General features: G+C 41.3%; 1 protein-coding gene across 3 annotated transcripts in view; it reads right to left on the bottom strand.

The window, feature by feature from the left end:
• DLG2 (discs large MAGUK scaffold protein 2) overlaps window positions 1-21,274 on the bottom strand; it is a 2,041,254-nt gene that overhangs the window by 402,287 nt on the left and 1,617,693 nt on the right. For 2 of the 3 annotated variants that reach the window (XM_073808350.1, XM_019948680.3), the window contains one exon: window positions 19,735-19,803. In XM_073808350.1, the coding sequence (XP_073664451.1) occupies window positions 19,735-19,803 (69 nt within the window). Of the gene's footprint in view, window positions 1-16,995; window positions 17,123-19,734; window positions 19,804-21,274 lie in introns of those variants that run through there. The other variant, XM_019948679.3, reaches the window with a different exon arrangement.

Genomic DNA, 21,274 nt, shown 5'->3' with positions numbered 1-21,274 from the left:
CATCTTTGCACAGATCACACATTTCTGATAGGCACTGGAAATCTCCATCAAATGGCCTCTCTGGAGGAGACAGTCAACCATGAGTCAGCCTCCTCATTATAAACTTCTAAATAGCAAGCTCTACTGAATTCATGTTCTAGTCTGTGCTCAGCTCAGAAATACACTCAGACACATTCTTAATCATTGCTTGTGCAGCCGTTGATGATAGCCCTTTCTTTCTCTTTGCCTAGTTAATGCCTACTCATTGTTCAGAGGCTTCCAAGACCTCCCTGACCTTCCTGAGGAGGTCAGATCCCCTATTCCAGACACTCAGAGCAGCACAGGTCACTTTTTCATAGCACTTGGCCCACGTGTAGGTTTGCATTTGTTTGTGCAATTATTTGATTAATGTCTGCTTCTTCCCACCAGACTGAGGGCCAGAGTTAGTGTCTGCATGGCTCATCATTATAATCCCAATTGAATTTATTGATTGGTTATTACAGACTCAAGTCAGCAAGGGCAGCCTTAATACTGGAAAGATGCTAAGAAAAGGACAGTATTCAAAGAGGGATAATAGTGCAAATAGAAAGAGCAGGTTGGAGCCAGAACAACAATTAGGAGTCTTGTGATTGATATAACTTTCTGACAGTTTGGGCAGCTAAATCCTGTCATGGAATAATGTTTCCTGTATTCATTTTTACTGGTCTAACAAACATACAACTGGGTGTTTTCTTGATTCCTCCTTGGTTCATTCAGTGTATTAACTAGCTTTCCAATGCCATATCAGTCAGTGTCATGGGTGATCATATTATTATTAGCATTAATTATTATGAGTATTGATTAAGAGCAGCAATTTTCTAGCTGAATGTTCTGCAGCACACTCTTTCAAATGTTTAATTATATAATAACGAGGAGGAAGTTTATTTACAATTTACTTTGAGTCCTTTATAAAACCAATTTATTAAAAATAAAAAGCTTTCCAAGGAATATATGCAGGGTTAAGTAATCATGTTGGCATTGAACTATGCACAGAAAATAAGGACTATTTATAGAAAACCCCTAAACCAAACTCCCCAGTGGACTCTGTGGCATCCCTCTAAGATAAATTCCAGCTGCTTGGCATTGAGCACCCTCCGTGTGCAAGGCCACTGAACAGGACAGCCCAGCAGCTCTGCATAACCAGACTCCTAATCTGTCACTTCCAGGTTTCTTCCTAGTTCTGCAGGGTAAAACATATGCCAACAGTGGGGAAATATTATTCCTCCATTTCTTCTAATTCAGCACGTTTCAAGCTAGCGAAATCACGTTAGGTGGTCATTCTACTTTTGTTAATGTTCTTATATGAAACTGGATTTTTGACAATGACTAAAAACTTCCAAAACCCCGGAAATCACATTGAGCTCCACATCGTATTTCAGTGTCTTACTTAGGCCTCCAAATTGGCCAACTTGGAATAACAAAACACATGGAATTCTGAAGAGGCAAGAGAGGGTGGTGACTTAGAAACGTGGGTTTCAGTCTCAATTCTGCCTCTTACTGGCTGTGACCTCGGGCACCGCCCTTAACTTCTCTAAGCCTCAGTGTCCCCATCCATAAAGTGGGTTAGTATTCTCATACATAATGATAATAATGGTCATTGGAACCAAATGAGATCCACATAAAGCACTTACAACATATCAGCTAGTATTAAATATGTAGTATTTAATGTTATATTTTTAGCATTTGAATATAGAAAATATCCTTTTTGAACTTTCCTGTCTATGTTTCTGAACTGCCTGCTTTTATGATGGAGTGTTCTACATTCCTTATTTTACATCTTTCCTGTTTTCATGGTTTTAAGGAAGGCTTTCCTCAGTGGAATAATGATGACAATGGTTACTGTTTATAAAAGTCTTTACCTGGGAAAATATAAATCTAGATTCTCAATGTCATCTTAGAAAATCTTTTTTGATATTTTACTCAAAATTCCAAATTTGGAACCTTCTGTCTGTCCTATATAAAGAATTGGACAATTTTTTTTTTTTTTTTTGAAACACAGTTGTTATTTCAACAGCAGTTGGCGATAGAAATCCAAGCCTTGTGAGAGAATTAGAATCCCATGTACTGGTAGCCCTTAAATATTTCCCAGTTCTCTGCAGCCTCAGCATTTTTTCAACACTGATAAATTTTTGGCAATCCTTAAAGTTTGCTGTGATGACACCTTTTATATTTCAGCTCTACACATGTAAGGAAGAAAGATTATAAGGCCTAGGAAAGGATGTCTTTTGGAGTAAAAAATGGAAAAAAGAAGCAGTAGGCCAGTAGAAACGGGGCTAAGAAAAATGAGCTGACAACTCAAATAGGAGCAGAGGTGGAAACTGCAGGGACACGAGGAGAAATGAAAAGAAAACATGTGATTGTGAATTGGGGGAAACAGATGATCAGGGGTTATCCGCTCCTCTGATTAATTCCTAATAAATCCCCTGAGGTTTAAGCTCCGAAGTTCACTCTCCCCTTCTGGGATGGAAGGAGGGAGCATAAACTTCCTTAGTCTTTTCACGCAGCTAAGGTCCTTCCACAGGTGACCTGGAGGCAAAAGTAAAGGTGGGAATCTCACCAAGAAGATGGTCTGTGTTTATTGGACTATAAATCAGAAGAAAAAAAATTTTTTTTTTTGGTGGAGGGAGTTTGATTTCTTTCAGGCACTTATAAAAATCAACTAGCTGTTTGTCTCTTTAATTTTCCTATATTCTCCCTAAATAAACTCTTCAGTGGGCCGGAGGGCGAAATAAAGGGGGTAACAACTATATATATTTTTGTATATTCTAAAATATACAGGGCTTCCCCGGTGGCGCAGTGGTTGAGAATCCGCCTGACGATGCGGGGGACACGGGTTCATGCCCGGGTCCGGGGAGATCCCACGTGCCGCGGAGTGGCTGGGCCCGTGAGCCATGGCCGCTGAGCCTGTGCGTCCGGAGCCTGTGCTCCGCAATGGGAGAGGCCACAACAGTGAGAGGCCTGCGTACCGCAAAAAAAAAAAAAAAAAAAAAAATATATATATATATATATATATATACACACACACACACACAAATCCTCTTCAGTAACCTAACTTGCCCCTCTGTTTTGGTGAGGTCAGTTATATTTCTGTGGCAAATTATGATTTTTGACCACTGACCCCAGCAACTATACAACCTGAATGAAGTTTCTCCTTTAGATCTGCAAGTAATTCAGTGTATTTCTCAGCACATCCGGCCTCCTTAGTTACTTTGGGAAACACTGCTTAGCACTGCTTTTGAGGGTCAGGGTCCAGAAATGTGTTGGAGGAAGTTGAGCATTCACGCCAATTAGATTCGGGAAAGGTGGCTGGGTCTGCGAGTGGGTGGGTAGAGATAACTCAAGCCAACTACCCCTGAGGGCCAGCTGTTTAGAGTCCAGTGGTCCCTAAGGTTTCATTTCTGGAAATAGTTCTATAAGTCTGGAAGCCAAACTTTTATATCCTTCAAAACTCATGAAATTATAAAATGTTAAGAGTGGGAAGGAATCTAACACACTGTTTAACTCAACCTCATCACTTTGTATATGAGGTAACTGAGATGCACTCAAAATCACAGAGTAAGAGGTGGCTGACTTGAACGCAGAATCCAGGTCTTCTGATTCTCAGGTCAATAATACTTCCACTTTCTACAGTGACCGTATATTTTGGAACTAAATATGTAGGCACTTAGACTAAGAAGACTGACTGAGTACTTTATTTTTGTTTTTTTTGGGTTTTTTTGCGGTACGCGGGCCTCTCCCTGTTGTGGCCTCTCCCGTTGCAGAGCACAGGCTCCGGACGCACAGGCCCAGCAGCCATGGCCCATAGGCCCAGCCGCTCCGCGGCACGCGGAATCGGACTGGGGCACGAACCCGTGTCCCCTGCATCGGCAGGCGGACTCCCAACCACTGCGCCACCAGGGAAGCCCTGACTGAGTACTTTAAATCAGCATCGTTCTGGGGAATTGGAAGTATGTTAGCTGTAAAAAAGCTTCTCTATTAAGGCAAAAGGAGCTGGATAGAGAGCAAAAGAGCAAATGATTCCAGTTGAGGTCCTGTTCCCAGAGGGTCATTGGAAAGGACAGCTGTTCAGGCCCAATATGGGAACACCAGAGGCTCCCTGGCTCCACCAATGCATGGTCTCAAGGGCCTGTCGTGGTCTTAGAAGCGTGGAGAGGGAGTCTCTTGTGCCAAACAGACGTAGTACATGGCTATCGCTACAGCAACAGGACTGTTCCACTGAGCAAGAATGACAGTGATACCACCACAGACCAGTCAACCTGAGAGGGTGGGTTCCCTTAGATGCATTTGTTTATAGGCAAGACCACTTATTGGTTCTCCTTGGGATATTTACCGACATCTGGATTTGGGAGAAATTTTTGCTTGGGGTCAATTAGACAGAATATCCACTCCATATGAATTCCTTCTATTCATAGAGGGTGGTTAACATCTTTCAGGGCAGGTATTTTATGGATGGGAAACTGCTAGTTTCTAGAAAATTCTGCCTCTGTATTGTTGCTAAAATGATCTTCTAAGGTAAGATAAAACAGTATATGTCCTCTACTGGACAAAAGGAAGATATTTGAGTAGCTGAAGGTACTTCTTAGTCTATGCAGTATTAGCAAAGTACTTCTAGATTTTTTTGCACATGATTTTCTTCTTCTTCTTCTTCTTCTTTTTTAAACCCCTGCCTAGTTCCAAATACATTCTGCAAAATGTAATTTGCGTCACCTCTCCTGAGAATCCTACCTACCTTCCCAGAGGCAATCACTTTTAACCACTTCGGTTTTAATTCTAGTGGTTACTTCCCTATTGCTAAACATATGCTTATACTAGAGCCGTTGACGCTTGAACAAAGGGCGGGGGTTAACCTGAGTATAATTTATCGTCAGCCCTCCGTATCTGAGTTTCCTCCACATCCATGAATTCAACCAGCTGCAGGTAGTTCAGTACTATAGTATTTATTATTGAAAAATATCAGCATATAAGTGGACTTGCACAGTTCAAATCACATGGTTCAAAGGTCAACTTCATTTCATTAAATTCTATTTTGTTCCCAGAACAAACGAAATCCCTCTGGCTTCCTGAGGATAGTTTTTGTTTATGTGTGTTTTAATCTTGTTTCTGTCACTTGGTAGGTTTGTTAAGATATTCGGTAACCCGTGGTTGTCTGTTCCTATTTAAGAATGAGGTAGTAGAAAGGTCTCAGGAAGTATTGCATATAAGGGCAAAACTTTTCCACTGAAAGGCTTCAGGTTAGGGTAGCAAACCCTAAACTGTCCCCCTAACTAGCACATAGTGCAGGGTTTTGGTGTGGGGCACTATTCAAATGAGCTTATCTGGGTTCCTCAGAAGTCATCCTATTTCTTCAGAGCGGAAAGTTCATTTTCTGACGGGTGCTGAGTGCTCGCCTGGCAGCTGTTCTGCGTGTAGGGGTGTGCACGCCGAGTGGGGGCATCTTCTATTCTCAGGCTCTGCTCTCAATCCCATCTGTTGTCACTATTCTGAAGTCTCCGAGTTTCCTGGGTTCTGTTAGGCGGATCTGCTTCCTCCTGAGCTGTGGGCTCCTCTATACTTTGCAGCTTCACTGTGGTGGGCTGTTTTGTGGGTGGCATCCCTGGAAACACATCTCCAGGAGATGGCAGTCACATAGAATACCATGTGTAAGGTGCCCCCGGAGCTGTGTAAGGTACAGCACATGCCTTTCCTCTGTAGGTGATCTAAGGCAGGGACTGCTTTGTTCTGTTTCTTCAATTATTACCCTTCCATCTGCTTTCTGTCATGCAGAAGTATGCTGAAATCTTTTGGCCTTTGACGTTCCCTTCTCCTTTACTGTTATGGGACTGTCCCTTTTTTTTTTTTATTCCATTAGCTTCTTTTTAATGGGGTCTCAGGAGGAAGAGGAGATTAAGATATGGGCTGCATCTGTCAACTTGAACCTGAAGCAAGGAGCTCATACTGTTAATGGGAATGTTATTCTGCCTCGTTATGTCTGGCATAGTTATAGACGATTCAGATATCAATTTAAAAAACAGCAGTAACTAGGTAGAGGCTCAGACAGTTTTATTGTCTCTATGGATCGAATTAACTGGAAATCTGAAATATTTCCACTTATTTTATGTCAAGTAAATAGCAGCTTCAGTGAAAAATATATAAACCTATGGCCTTTTAAAGCACCTTCATTTTAATAAATATCCTAAGTAGCTGCTTTTCACGAAAGCATTAGCAAGGAGAATTTTGAAATAATGAAATTTCCAATTTCAGCTGATTGCCCACGTTCAGCAGTGTAACACCTTAATGGGAAGCCTGCTAAAGACCCATTGGCCTATGCAAAATGAAAAATACCTCTCCCACTATGCATTCAGTGACAGTGACTGTATGCCACATTATCTACGTATTTGATGGCCAGCTGGGATATATAGCATAAACTTCAGTGCTCTGGGCTTTGTAGAGGATTACTGAGGTTTCCCCTTCTAAATATTCCAGCAATGCAAGATTAATTCTACCTCAAATATTTTATTTTATATCAAGAAATGGTTTACATACATAGGTACATATATATGTATTTAATAACAAGTTTCAACGTGGGTCTTCAAACTAACCTAAGCTTTAAAAATGAAAGTTTTGTTTGTTTTCTCACAATACTTGGACAAAGCATATATTCAGCTAGTACTTATTGAGGGCCCTACAGGTACCCGCTGCTTTTACAGGAAGTTGGTGAGTGCTATGCTTTTCTCCCTTTTGGGGAGGCAGCTCATGCTTAGGGAGGGGATGGGTCCTGTTTAAGATTAACAACAGACAGCAGAGAGGTCAGGATCCAAAACGAATTCTTTGATTCCAGAGTCAGTTTTCTTCCATGATTGCAGGGAACAGAATATTTTTCATAGTTCATTGTTAACTAGATATGAGGCAAACTGCTTTATACCACTTGGAACGATGGGCCATAGCTGAGAATACCGTTTCCTGTTTTTTAGAAATGGGATCACTCTGTGTTATGACATCAGGGTAAGGCCTTCACATTTTTGTTTTCATCTTAACAGAGAATTAGAGTTAGTGACTGCATGTATCACAGAGGTCATTTCACTCAAGTGGAAAACAGTGCAAAATGCTGAAAGACTGCTTATTGGCAAACTGCTAATAAGCTTTTGTGAATAAGAAGAAAGAAGGAAAAGGTTTGGAAATAGTTCGAGAAGGAAATGCCATTATTTAGCATAGCGGAAGGAAGGCTTCTTTGTGTAATGACTGAACTGTGGGATGATAGCCACCCTGCACGCTGCCAAAGGAGGTCTTTATAAAGAACTAGGAAGGTGAGCTGGAGACCAGTGGTAAGCTCAGCCTCCACACCCTCATCTCTACCACAACTAACACCTTAGGCACTTAGTGTGCGTGTGGGCCTCCAGTGCCTCCCCAGATGCTGGGCTAGTCATTCTACTTAGTGATTTCTAGGCTGAGAGTCAGTTCTACTTCTTTATCATTTCTTATCCTAGGAACTTCTTCACTGTGTCTAACTTAGCCTGAATGTGGCTTATAAATGGTGGCACCAGTGCTTTCCCACTCAATAAAGACTTTTTTTTTTTTTTTTTTTGCGGTACGTGGGCCTCTCACTGTTGTGGCCTCTCCCTTTGCGGAGCACAGGCTCCGGATGCACAGGCTCAGCGGCCATGGCTCACGGGCCCAGCCGCTCTGCGGCATGTGGCATCTTCCTGGACCGGGGCACGAACCCGTGTCCCCTGCACTGGCAGGCAGACTCTCAACCACTGCACCACCAGGGAAGCCCTCAATAAAGATTTTTCATGCCACAGTATAGGGGACGGAGTTGGACAGTGAAGTCAAATTTGATTTCCAATCTAGGCTTGCTATTTTCTATGTAAAGGTCTTTGGGAAAATTACTTAATGTGTCTGAGACTCCATTTTTAGAAAAAAAACATGCCTATTTTACAAGACTGTTTTGGAAATAAAATCAGGTAAGATACATAGATGGATGGATGGATGAATGGATGGATAGATAGATGGCCTGGCATCTAATAAGCACCTGATAAATGTTAGTTTCTTTTCTCTTCCCTCGAAGAAATAGCCATGAATTTGTACTATTTTTGTTCCCAGTAAATTGCACATTTTGAATATGATCTCATTAAGCGTCTAATGAAGCTTTCTTCTTGAAACCGAAGCATCCTAATCCTGTTAGTGTTTTCTTGATAAAATGCTGTCTCACCCCTTTGTTAACTCTGGATGTCTTTTCCTTGGTCCTTTCCACATATCCAATTTTACATGCAGAATTCAAAACCAGGCACATCCTTTGGAGGATATGACAAGCAACTGTGTTTTGTGGAAGAGTTTTGTCTAAACTATGGCACTTTCTAGAAGGAGAAAACCAAAGAGGGTAGTATGGAGGGTACAGTCACAAGCCTGCACGAACTCGCACTGCAGGTGATGACTGGTGGATGTTCTCAAGTCCAACTGGAGAATGCTCACAGGCGGCAAAGATTATTTCCTCTCATGTTTTGAAGTGGTCTCTTTACTTTAACTTTTTAAGATATATATACTAGAAATGTAAGAACATTTCTTACTCTAGTCCTAAATTCTTCTTTTGGCACTGAGGATAAGCTGATGTGTAGAAAACAGCTTAGGTTATTCTTTCCTTGTTTAATAAGCACTTAAATATAATCTTGGTAATTAAAGTATTTTTAATATAAATATGAACTCAGCAATGAGGCAAACCCAAACAATGATTTGAATTGCTTCCACAAACGATTATTACCCATATATATAGGAAAATGCCTCTCCAGAATATAGCAAAGATACCCGTCCCTGACTTTTAACAAATCCTTATTTAATATATATTAGAAACTCTCATGCCTTATTAAGTATATATTATGTATAACAACAACAGCAACAACTACTGTCACACACATATAATGCCAGTTCTATTATAAAAAATTAAATTGTATGTATATATAATTTTAATTCTTGAAAGAACTCTACAAGGAATCATCATCAGTATTTCCATTTTACATTAATTAGGAAACTGAGGCACAATGAAATCAAGTAACTTGCTATCACATAGCTAGCAACTTCCTTAGCCCTGGTTTAAATTCTGGGAGTCTGGTGAAGATCCATGATCTAGACCATCTTGTACATTATTACAGAACCAAATGGTCTGAAGTATTGACTGAGAACTTCTGTGTCTTTTTTTTTTTTAATGGAAAATAACAAATGTCACGATGGAGATAGTAGTTTACTGTTGAGAAATGAGTTACTTACTGTTGAGAAAAGAGTTACTTAATTCTTCCAGAGCAAAGTTTCTGTTTAGTCATCCACGCCTATCTCTGTTTTCTTTTATTGGAGTATAGTTGATTTACAGTGTTGTGTTAGTTTCAGGTGTACAGCAAAGTGAATCAGTTTTATATATATATATGTCTCCATCCTTTTTCAGATTCACCTCCCATATAGGTTATTACAGAATGTTGAGTAGAGTTGCCTATGCTATACAGTAGGTCCTTATTAGTTATTTTATATATAGTTGTGTGTATATACTAATCCCAATCTCCTAATTTATCACTTCCCCCCATATTTCCCCTTTGGTAACCATAAGTTTGATTTCGAGATCTGTGAGTTTCTGTTTTGTAAATAAGTTTATTTGTATGATTTTTTTTACTAGATTCCGCATGTAAGTGATATCATATGATACTTGTCTTTCTCTGTCTGGCTTACTTCACTTAGTATGATAATCTCTAGGTCCACCCATGTTGCTGCAAATGGCATTATTTCGTTCTTTTTTATGGCTGAGTAGTATTCCATTGTATATATATACCACATCTCATTTATCCATGTGTCTACAAATGACTCAATTTCATTCCTTTTAATGGCTGAGTAATATTCCACTGTATATATGTACCACATCTTCTTTATCCATTCATCTGTCGATGGACATTTAGGTTGCTTCCATGTCTTGGCTATTGTAAATAGTGTTGCAGTGAACACAGGGGTGCATGTATCTTTTTGAATTATGGTTTTCTCCAAATATATGCACAGCTGTGGGATTGCAGAATCATATGGTAGTTCTATAGTTAGTTTTTTAAGGAACCTCCATACTATTCTCCTTAATGGTTGTACCAATTTACATGACCACCCACAGTGTAGGAGGGTTCCCTTTTCTCCACACCCTCTCCAGCATTTATTGTTTGTAGTGTTTTTTTTTTTTTTGATCATGGCCATTCTGACTGGTGTGAGGTGGTACCTCATAGTTTTGATTTGCATTTCTCTAATAATTAGTGATGTTGAGCATCTTTTCATGTGCTTTTTGGCCATCTGTATGTCTTCTTTGGAGAAATGTCTATTTAGGTCTTCTGCCCGTTTTGGGATTTTTTTTTTTTTTTTTTGACATTGAGCTGCATGAGCTGTTTTTATAGTTTGGAGATTAATCCCTTGTTGGTTGCATCATTTGCAAATATTTTCTCCTATCCTGTGGGTTGTCTTTTCATCTTGTTTATGGTTTCCTTTGCTGTGAAAAAGCTTTTACATTTAATTTAATTTAATCTGTTTATTTTTGTTTTTATTTTCATTACTCTAGGAGAAGATCAAAAAAGATATTTATGTCAGAGAGTGTTCTGCCTATGTTTTCCCCTAAGAGTTTTATAGTATCCAGTTTTACATTAAGGTCTTTAATCCATTTTGAGTATTTTTGTGTATGGTGTAAGGGAGTGTTCTAATTTCATTCTTTTACATGTAGTTGTGCAGTTTTCCCAGCACCACTTATTGAAAAGACTGTCCTCCATTGTATATTCTTGCCTCCTTTGTCATAGATTAGTTGACCATAAGTGCGTGGGTTTATCTCTGGACTTTCTATTTTGTTCCATTGATCTATATTTCTGTTTTTGTGCCAGTACCATACTGTTTTGATGACTGTAGCTTTGTAGTATAGTCTGAACTCAGGGAGCCTGATTCCTGCAGCTCTGTTTTTTTCTCTTAACATTGCTTTGGCTATTCGGGGTCTTTTGTATTTCCAAACAAATTGTGAATTTTTTTGTTCTAGTCTGTGAAAAATGCCATTGGTAATTTGATAGGGATTGCATTGAATCTGTAGATTGCTTTGGGCCGTATAGTCATTTTGACAATGTTGATTCTTCCAATCCAAGAACATGGTATATCTCTCCATCTCTTTGTGTCATCTTTGATTTCTTTTATCAGCATCCTATTGTTTTCTGCATACAGGTCTTTTGCCTCTTTATGTAGGTTTATTCCCAGGTGTTTTATTCTTTTTGATATGATGGTAAATGGGATTGTTTCTTTAATTTCTCTTTCTGATCTTTTGTTGTTAGTGTGTAAGTATGCCAGAGATTTCTGTGCATTAATTTTGTATCTTGCAACTATACCAAATTCATTGATGAGCTCTAGTAGTTTTCTAGTGTCGTCTTTAGGATTTTCTATGTATAGTATCATGACATCTGCAAATAGTGACAGTTTTACTTCTTCTTTTCAAATTTGGATTCCTTTGATTTCTTCTCTGATTGCCATGGCTAGGACTTCCAATACTATGTTGAATGAAAGTCTTCTTCCTGATCTTGGATGAAATGCTTTCAGTTTTTCACCATCAAGAATGATGTTAGGGCTTCCCTTGTGGCGCAGTGGTTGAGAGTCTGCCTGCCAATGCAGGGGACATGGGTTCGTGCCCTGGTCCGGGAAGATCCCACATGCCGCAGAGCGGCTGGGCCCATGAGCCATGGCTGCTGAGCCTGTGTGTCCGGACCCTGTGCTCTGCAACGGGAGAGGCCACAACAGTGAGAGGCCCGCGTACAGCAAAAAAAAAAAAAAAGAATGATGTTAGCTGTGGGTTTGTCATATATAGCCTTTATTATATTGACGTAGGTTCCCTCTATGCCCACTTTCTTTTTATCATAAATGGCTGTTGAATTTTGTCCAAAGCTTTTTCTGCATCTATTGAGATGATCACATGGTTTTTATTCTTCAATTTGTTGATGTGGTGTATCACAGTGATTGATTTGTGGATATTGATAAATCCCACTTGATCATGGTGTATGACTCTTTCAATGTGTTGTTGGATTCAGTTTGCTGGTATTTTGTTGAGGATGTTTGCAACTATGTTCTTCAGTGATATTGGCCTGTAATTTTTTTTTTTTTGTGGTATCTTTGCCTGGTTGGTATCAGGGTGATGGCGGCCTCATAAAATGAGTTTGGGAGTGTTAATTCCTCTCAGTTTTTTTGGAATAGTTTCATAAGGATAGGTGTTAACTCTTCTCTAAATGTTTGATAGAATTCACCTGTGAAGCCATCTGGTCTTGGACTTCTGTTTGTTGGAAGTTTTTTTTTTTTTTTTTTTTTTTTTTGCGGTACACGGGCCACTCACTGTTGTGGCCTCTCCCGTTGCGGAGCACAGGCTCCCGACGTGCAGGCTCAGCGGCCATGGCTCACAGGCCCAGCTGCTTCATGGCATGTGGGATCTTCCTGGACCGGGGCACGAACCCGTGTCCCCTGCATCGGCAGGCAGACTCTCAACCACTGCACCACCAGGGAAGCCCTGTTGGAAGTTTTTTAATCAGAGTTTCAATTTCAGTGCTTGTGATTGGTCTGTTCATATTTTCTATTTCTTCCTGGTTCAGTCTTGGAACATTGTACCTTTCTAAGAATTTGTCCTTTTCTCCTAGGTTGTCCATATTATTGGTGTATAGTTGCTTGTAGTAGTCTCTTATGATCCTTTTTATTTCTGTGGTGTCAGTTGTAATTTCTCCTTTTTCATTTCTGATTTTATTGACTTGGGCCCTCTCCCTTTTTTTCTTGATGAGTCTGGCTAATGGTTTATCAATTTTGTTTATCTTTTCAAAGAAAAAGGAAAAAGAACCAGCTTTCAGTTTCACTGATCTTTTTTATTTTTTAGTCTCTATTTCATTTATTTCTGCTCTGGCCTTTATGATTTCTTTCCTTCTACTAACTTTGGGTTTTGTTTCTTCTTCTTTCTCTAGTTGCTTTAGTTGTAATGTTAGGTTGTTTATTTGAGATTTTGTTTCCTTAGGTAAGATTGTATTGCTAAAAACTTACCTCTTAGAACTGCTTTTGCTGTGTCCCATAGGTTTTGGATCATAGTGTTTTTGTTGTCATTTGTCTCTAGGTATTTTTTGATTTCCTCTTTGATTTCTTTGGTGATCCACTGGTTGTTTAGTAACATATTGTTTAATCTGTACGTGTTTGTGTTTTTTTACAGTTTTTTTTTCCTATAATTGATCTCTAATTTCATAGCCTTGTGGTGTGAAAAGATGCTTGATATGTTTTCATTTTTCTTAAATTTACTGAGGCTTGATTTGTGGCCCAATATATGATCTATCCTGGAGAATGTTCCATGTGCATTTGAGAAGAAAGTATATTCTTCTGCTTTTGGATGGAAAAATTAAGTCCATCTGGTCTAATGTGTCATTTAAGGCCTGTGTTTACTTACTGGTTTTCTGTCTGGATGATCTGTCCATTGGTGTAAGTGGGGTGTTAAAGTCCCCCACTATTATTGTGTTACTCTCGATTTCCCCTTTTATGGCTGTTAGCATTTGGCTTATGTATTGAGGTGCTCCTATGTTGGGCGCATAAATATTTACAATTGTTATATCTTCTTCTTGGATCGATCATGTAGTGTTCTTCCTTGTCTCTTGTAACAGTCTTTATTTTAAAGTCTATTTCGTGTGATATGAGTATTGCTACTCCATCGTTCTTTTGGTTTCCTTTTGCATGGAATACCCTTTTCCATCCTCTTACTTTCAATCTGTATGTGTCCCTAGTGGGTCTCTTGTAGACAGTATATATACGGGTCTTGTTTTTGTATCCACTCAGCCAGTCTATGTCTTTTGGTTGGAGCGTTTAATCCAACTACATTTAAGGTAATTGTCAATATGTACGTTCCTACTACATTTAAGGTAATTATCAATATGTATGTTCCTATTGACAACTAAAAAAATTGTTTTGGAATTGTTTTTGTAGCTTTTTTTCCTTCCCTTCCTCTTTTGTTCTCTTGTGATTTGATGACTATCTTTAGTGTGTGTTTGGGTTGTGTGTGTGTGTGTGTGTGTGTATCTATTGTAGTTTTTTGGTTTGCAGTTCCCATGAGGTTTTTAAAATTTTTAAGTTTTATTCTTTTTTAAAAAAATTTATTTATTTGTTTGCTTGCTTGTTTGTTTACGGCTGTGCTGGGTCTTCGTTGCTGTGCATGGGCTTTCTCTAGTTGCGGCAAGTGGGGGCTACTCTTTGTTGCAGTGTGCGGGCTTCTCATTGCGGTGGCTTCTTGTTGTGGAGCATGGGCTCTAGGCACGCGGGCTTCAGTAGTTGCAGCATGCGAACTCAGTACTTGTGGCTCGCAGGCTCAGTAGTTGTGGCACACAGGCTTAGTTGCTCTGCCACATGTGGGATCTTCCCAGACCAGGGCTTGAACCCATGTCCCCTGCACTGGCAGGTGGATTCTTTTTTTTTTTTTTTTTTTTTGTGGTATGCGGGCCTCTCACTGCTGTGGCCTCTCCTGTTGTGGAGCACAGGCTCCGGACGCGCAGGCCCAGCGGCCGTGGCTCACGGGCCCAGCCACTCCACGGCATGTGGGATCTTCCTGGACCGGGGCACGAACCCGCATCCCCTGCATCGGCAGGTGGACTCTCAACCACTGCGCCACCAGGGAAGCCCGGCAGGTGGATTCTTAACCACTGTGCCACCAGGGAAGTCCCCCCATGAGGTTTTGATATAGCAGTCTATATATACACAAGGTTGTATTAAGTTGCTCGTCTCTTTCCACCTAAAGAAGTTCCTTTAGCATTTGTTGTAAACGTGGTTTGGTGGTGAATTCTCTTAGCCTTTGCTTGTCTGTAAAGCTTTTGATTTCTCTGTCAAATGTGAATTAAAGCCTTGCTGGGTAGAGTATTCTTGGTTGTAGCTTTTTCCATTTCATCACTTTAAATATATTTTACCGCTCCCTTCTGGCCTGCAGAGTTTCTGCTGAAAACTTTATGGGGATTCCCTTGTATGTTATTTGTTGCTTTTCCCTTGTTGTCTTTAATATTTTTTCTTTCTCTTTAATTTTTTCCAGTTTGATTAATATATGTCTGTGTTCCTCCTTGGGTTCATCCTGTATGGGACTCTCTGCACTCCCTGGACTTGAGTGTTTCCTTTCTCATATTAGGGAAGTTTTTGGCTATAATATCTTCAAATATTTTCTCAGGCCCTTTCTCTTTCTCTTCTCCTTTGTTGACACCTGTAATGTGAATGTTGGTGCGTTTAATGTTGTCCCAGATGTCTCTGAGACTGTCCTCATTTCTTTTCATTTTTTGTTCTTTATTTTGTTCTGTGGCAGTGATTTCCACCACTCTGTCTTCTAGCTCACTTCTGCCTCAGTTATTCTGCTATTGATTCCTTCCAGTTAATGTGTTGTTCATCTCTGTTTGTTCTTTAAATCTTCTAGCTCCTTGTTAAACATTTTTTTTGTATCTTCTCAGTCTGTGCCTCCATTCTTTTTCTGAACTTTTGGATCATCTTTACTATCATTACTCTGAATTATTCTTCAGGTAGATTGCCTATCTCCTCTTGATTTAGTTGTTCTTGTGAGTTTTTATCTTGTTCCTTCATTTGCAACATATTTCTCTGTCATCTCCTTTTGTCTACCTTTCTGTGTTTGTGGTCTCCTTTCCACAGGCTGCAGGATCATAGTTTCTCTTAGTTCTGTTGTCTGCCCCCTGTGGGTGAGGTTGGTCCTGGGGTTTGTGCAGGCTTCCTGGTGGAAGGGACTGGTGCCTGCTGTCTGGTGGGTGGAGCTGGGTCTTGTCTCTCTGGTGGGCAGGGCCGTGTCAAGGGGTGCGTTTTGAGGTAGCTGTGAGCTCAGTATGACTTTAGGCAGCCTGTCTGCTGGTGGGTGGAGCTGTATTCCTGTTTTGCTGGTTGTTTGGCCTGAGGCATTCCAGCTCTGGAACTTGTAGGCTTTTGGGTGGGGCCAGGTCTTGGTGCCAAAAATGGGACCTCTGGGAGAGATCATGCTGATCAGTGTTCCCTGGGGCCTCTGCCACCAGTTTCCTTGCCCCCAGAGTGAGCTACCGCTGACCTTTGCCTCCTCAGGAGACCCTCCAAGACCCCTAGTTAGGTCTAGCCCTGGTTCCTATGGAGGTATTGCTTTGTGCTGGGTCCCAGTGCATGTGAGACCTTGTGTGCGCCCTCCAAGAGTGGAGTCTCTGTTTCTCCCAGTCCTGTGGAGCTCCTGCACTCAGGACCCACTGGCCTTCAAAGCCAAATGCTCTGGGGGGGCGGTTCTTTCTCCCGATGCCTGACCCTCAGACTGTCTTGTAGGGCTATTTTTATGTGGGAACGTCCCTGTGTAGCCTAAGTGGGTTTAATATTTTTTGGTGCTAGAGCTGTTTTTAATATGCTTGTCTGCCACCTCTTTCCTCAGTGTATGCTGGCCATTATCCCCTTGGTAAGAGGAGTGACTGATGTTGTGGTGACCTGAGCCTGCACTGGATATTGAATGGGGGCCTCCCCTTGCTCTGAGGTTGTCACTGCCCTGTCAGGGGCAGGGTCTGCTCTCCAGTTGGAGTAGAGGCCCCGAGATCTGTTTCTGAGCTGTGTTTCTGACCTGCAGTGTGACATAGGCAGGATTGGAGCACTCTCTCTGGGAGAGAAACCACTGGGTTTTCCTCCTCCAGAGCTGTTCAACTGTGAGTGTGCTCTGTTGTATCACTTTTCACCTGTTGTGCTGGCTCATAAATTATACTATTGCTGGAACTGCTCTCAGACCCACCTTAACAACGGGTATGCCGGCAATTGGCCCTGGTGTCTTTCAGGCGTTGCTTTCACCAGACTACCAGCACAGATCCACTGCAGTCAGGTCCCAGGACTGCAGTAATTGTGCACCAAGACCTGCTGTGGGAGCTATGGAGGCAGCTCAGATTCTGGCCCGGTCTAGTCCCCATGGGTATGTGCCCACAAACCCACAGTTGCTAAAGCTAGACCCATCTCAGCTGGGGGAGCACTCACTCATTTGGATATTCTGCAGGTGCTGAGTTTACAAAGCTGGCAGCTGGGGTGTAAATCCGCAGTTCCCACAGCTGTGAGGAGAGATTTCCGCTCTTCTTCCTTAGTTGCATGGCCCATGAGGCTCAGCTGTGGTTTCAGCCCCACCTCTGCATGTGGGCCTTCCACCAGTGTCTGTTCCCGAGGCTGCCCCAGAGCCTGCCTAGGTGGGTGGGGTCAGAGGCAGCAACAGGTGGGGCAAATGCCAGCCTGCTGGGGTGGGCAGGGGTGAAGGAGGCAGCCGCAGTGGGTGGGGCATGTGAGCCTGCTCTTGCATGCCGTGGCCAAGGAGGGTGAGGCCTGCAAGCCTGCTCAGGCAGGAGCCCCTTCTAGTGCCCAGGGAGGCAGGGGCTGGCACGTGGGGAAGTGGGCTGCAATGGTGGCCAGGGCTTCTTCCACAAACATTCCCGCTTGTAGAGCTCTGTACTCCCATACCTTCAGGCTCTCTCTTTGCAGCTAACAGCAGTCCCCTCCCTGAGTCTGCTCTCCAAACCCCAGGTTCTAGCACCCAGCCTCTGTCCGCACCAGCAGACACATGTCTCAGGCTGGGACGTGCCGGGCTGTGGCACCAAACATTCATGTAGGTCTTACTCTGTCCTGCCTGCCACAGACTGGTCGCTGTGCTATCCTCTGAGCCCCTGAAGCTCCCCAGCTGGTCTCCCTACTAGCGAGGGGGCTTCCCTGGGTGTGGGAACCTCTCCTCTTTCAGTTCCCCCCAAGGGGTGCAGGTCGTGTCCTGTTTCCTCTTGTCTTTTTAAAATTTCTTTTGTCCTACCCAGTTGCATGGGGATTGTTCTCGTCCTTTTAGGTGTCCGAGGTCCTCTGCTAGTGTTCAGCAAGTGCTCTGTCAGAATTGTTCCATTCTTGATGTACTTATGGGGAGAGGTGAACTCCATGTCCTCCTATTCTGCCATCTTGACTCCTCCCCCACTCCTATCTCAGTTTTTGTTTTCTTTTTTAATAGAGGAGCTAAAATTGTTTGATGTTCTTTATTGCCAAAAACAGAAGAGTAGGACTAGGAAGAGAAGGAGGTATCCTTTTGAGGGGAGGGCAGTGTTCATGCAGAGGTCACATTCCTTTCACTCACGTTCCCATGGGTTTGCGGACATGCAGTGGATTTCCTTCGCTAAAGGCAAGAAAGGGCCACCCCATGAAGTGTTTATAAGATTTATGCTGTTCCAGGAAGGAAAGGCTAACATCTCCCTCCCAAGTGGATGTCCACTAGGTCATGGAGTTTGCTGACTTGCCCTGGGGAGAGAAGATGAGAATGTCAGGCAGGGAGAAAGAAAGGAGGCAAGGACTAGCCCTAGTGAGTTCCACCTGAGGGGTAGGAAAGATGCATGCTGCTCATGTCTGCAAGCTCACATTTGAAGCTGCTGAGGACAGATGAGAAAGGGTGACTATGTGCTCGTGAGGAGGGACTGACGCAGCTGGGGCAAAGTGGGTGAGTGCATCAGAGGACTATAGTGTGCTACTGCCAGGGGGTTTTGTAGAAAAGATTGCTGATGCTCCCAGGGGACCACGTGCTGGGGGAGTTGAGTTTCTTAGCATTGGTGCGTGTTTGGTTCCCTACCCATCCAGGCTACATCACCCGTGATAGCCAACAGAAAGGAGGACTGCCACAGGAGAATGTGAGAAATGCCATTTCCCATTTTTTTTTTTAAACAACTTCATTTCTACCAGAGAAGAAATCTAAGAGAAAGGAAGATCTAGAGGGTGGTATGAGAGAGAGAGCAGATCACTCCTCTATCAACTGCAGAGCACTTTGGTGGACCCCAAGTCTTAATTATGTTGGAAAGAGAGACAGAGGTTTGACTGAAAACACAAGATTTTAAAATAGACTAAATAATAGAGATTTTAACTGAAATGCCATTAAGGAAGTCTACTTGTCATTGAGAAATAGGGTTGAACAAAGCATAGTTGGTAACAGATATTGGAAAAATAGTGATTTAATTTTTATACAGTAACCAATTAAGTGTTGTCAATTAAATCAGTTGCGATTATAAAGCAAGTGGATGGAAATATTAACTCCTTCTTCTCAGCCCCTTCAGCTTCTATCTGATTGGGGAATTTAGAAATACGAAATACTAAGTCCTCTACACGTAAGCCTGGCCAGCCAACATCACCATTCTCATTTCCTGCCTTGCACAACTTGCGCGAAATCACTCAGTGGCCTTTTGACATCTGAAATCTGCTTAGATGTTCATGTTTTTGCATGTGCTCTTTCTCCTGCAGGGAGTACCCTTCCTTCCAATATCTGTCAGCCAGGCAAATATCCACAGATGCTTCAGTTCTCAGCTTGAGAGTTATATCTTCTCTGAAACCATCCTGACCTGTTCCCCCCCTCCCTCTTTGATACCCATTCTCGGTCAGATATCCTTTCTGGATCCTTCATTAATCCCTCATACGTATTTCCTGTGTGATGCTTACACTGTTATGTGCAGGTGTGTGTTTATATTTCTGTCACTCTCAATAGATAATGAGTCCTCTGAAGGAAAAGATCTTATTTGACTTGTTCGGTGTAGTACCTCGCACGGTGCTTGGCATATATATGACATAAGCTTCATAGAGATTTGCTAACAGAAAGAAAGAAAGGGGTAACATGGGGAGGGAGGGAGGAAGGAAGGAAGGAAAGAATTTATGCTCAAAGTGACAAGTGCTCGGTTTGGTTTAAGAGAAGGCTCCATATTCTTATCGTCTTACCCTTCCAGGGAGATGGCCCGTTGGAGACTCACTGAAGGCTGGCGGGTTGTAGTGCTGTGTTGGGAATGACTGCAAGAAAAGAAAGAAAAAACAAACACAATCATTTATTTAAAATATCTTTGCACATTCTAATAGTCTTATTGCCATGAAAAGAATCAATCTTGGAAGAAATACAGGAGACATTAACTGACTGTTCTTTGGTGATAAGCAGAATCGTCCACCCCAGTATAACACTCTACCAGATAAGGGGCTAATATTTCGTTATAATTTGATTTCAACATGTATTATTCAAAAGCAAGCTTTAAATGAAGGGTAGCCATGAAAAGAAATACATATATTTGGAAGAGGTAATTATTTTCCCCTTGGAATAAGGTAACATAAAAACAAATTTCACTATGATGCAATATATTATTTTTTTAAGGCAGAACATTTTTTTCTAACAAAGTTTTAAACAGCAAATTTGAAAATTGTAGTAGTATTTAATTAGTATAAATTTATTAGTTTATATTTGCATACTGTAAAAATAACAATAATTCAACTGTTGAATGAACACAAAAACTTGAAAAATGGGATTTCCAGTTGCATATCAACATTAGTTAGAACTTAAGGTTATTCCATATTTGGTTGCATGATAACAAGGTAAGACTGATTTTATAGATAAGTATTTGCACTAGAAATTATATTGTATCTTTGCACTAGAAATTATATTGTATGTATAGTAGTATCTAATACTTATTGAGTACTTATTGCCTGAGTTACTTTTCTAGGTATATTATTTCTTACAACTCTATGAGGTATGTACTGTCCCATTTGACAGATGAGGAAATTAAGGTAAGGAAGGTTTAAAACTTGCCCAAATTCATGTGGTAAATACCTGTGCTCGAAATGGTATCTAGACGTGCCATTCTTCTTAACCATCATATCACCTTCCAAATGGTAACAGTTTTTTTGGCTTTGAAAGACTTTGTCTTACAATCTCAGAATACTCTTCAATTAGGGAGACTCTTTCATCTGAGATATGCACAATGACAATCCAAGAGCATATTGTAATGAATTGTGAGTTTCCTATGTATTAAAGTATACAATAAATGGTATTTCAGTGTGTAATTTTAGTTTGTAGTATTAGTTTAAAAACTTATTTGTAACATTAGTTACATATACATGTAGTGTGTAAAGGTGTGTATATACAAATATATGTATAGAGAGAAACTTGAGTAAAATATTTGCAGAACATGAGGCAACTTCACACAATTCTAAGACTTCTCAGCACATACTTTGAAAACACTGACAGACATTGCCATACAGAGCCAAGCAAACAGGCTGCAGGTTTTCATTCAGAACTTTTGTTATTATGGGTGAGAGGAGGTGTTTCTCTGTGACTAGCATTTAGCTGTGACATGGATGACATTTATCTGAGGTTGAGAGAGCAGAATTTGGGGACTATGGCTAAGGCCTAGAGAATGGTCATCTTCAAATTAAGGATAGTATCCTTTGTTTCCTGGCATCCCTCATAGTGCCGATCATCACTTATGTCCACTAA

The sequence above is a fragment of the Tursiops truncatus genome, chromosome 8 (genome assembly GCF_011762595.2).
Source record: "Tursiops truncatus isolate mTurTru1 chromosome 8, mTurTru1.mat.Y, whole genome shotgun sequence".
Lineage (NCBI taxonomy): Eukaryota > Metazoa > Chordata > Mammalia > Artiodactyla > Delphinidae > Tursiops > Tursiops truncatus.
This window is presented reverse-complemented; position numbering and strand designations above follow the sequence as displayed.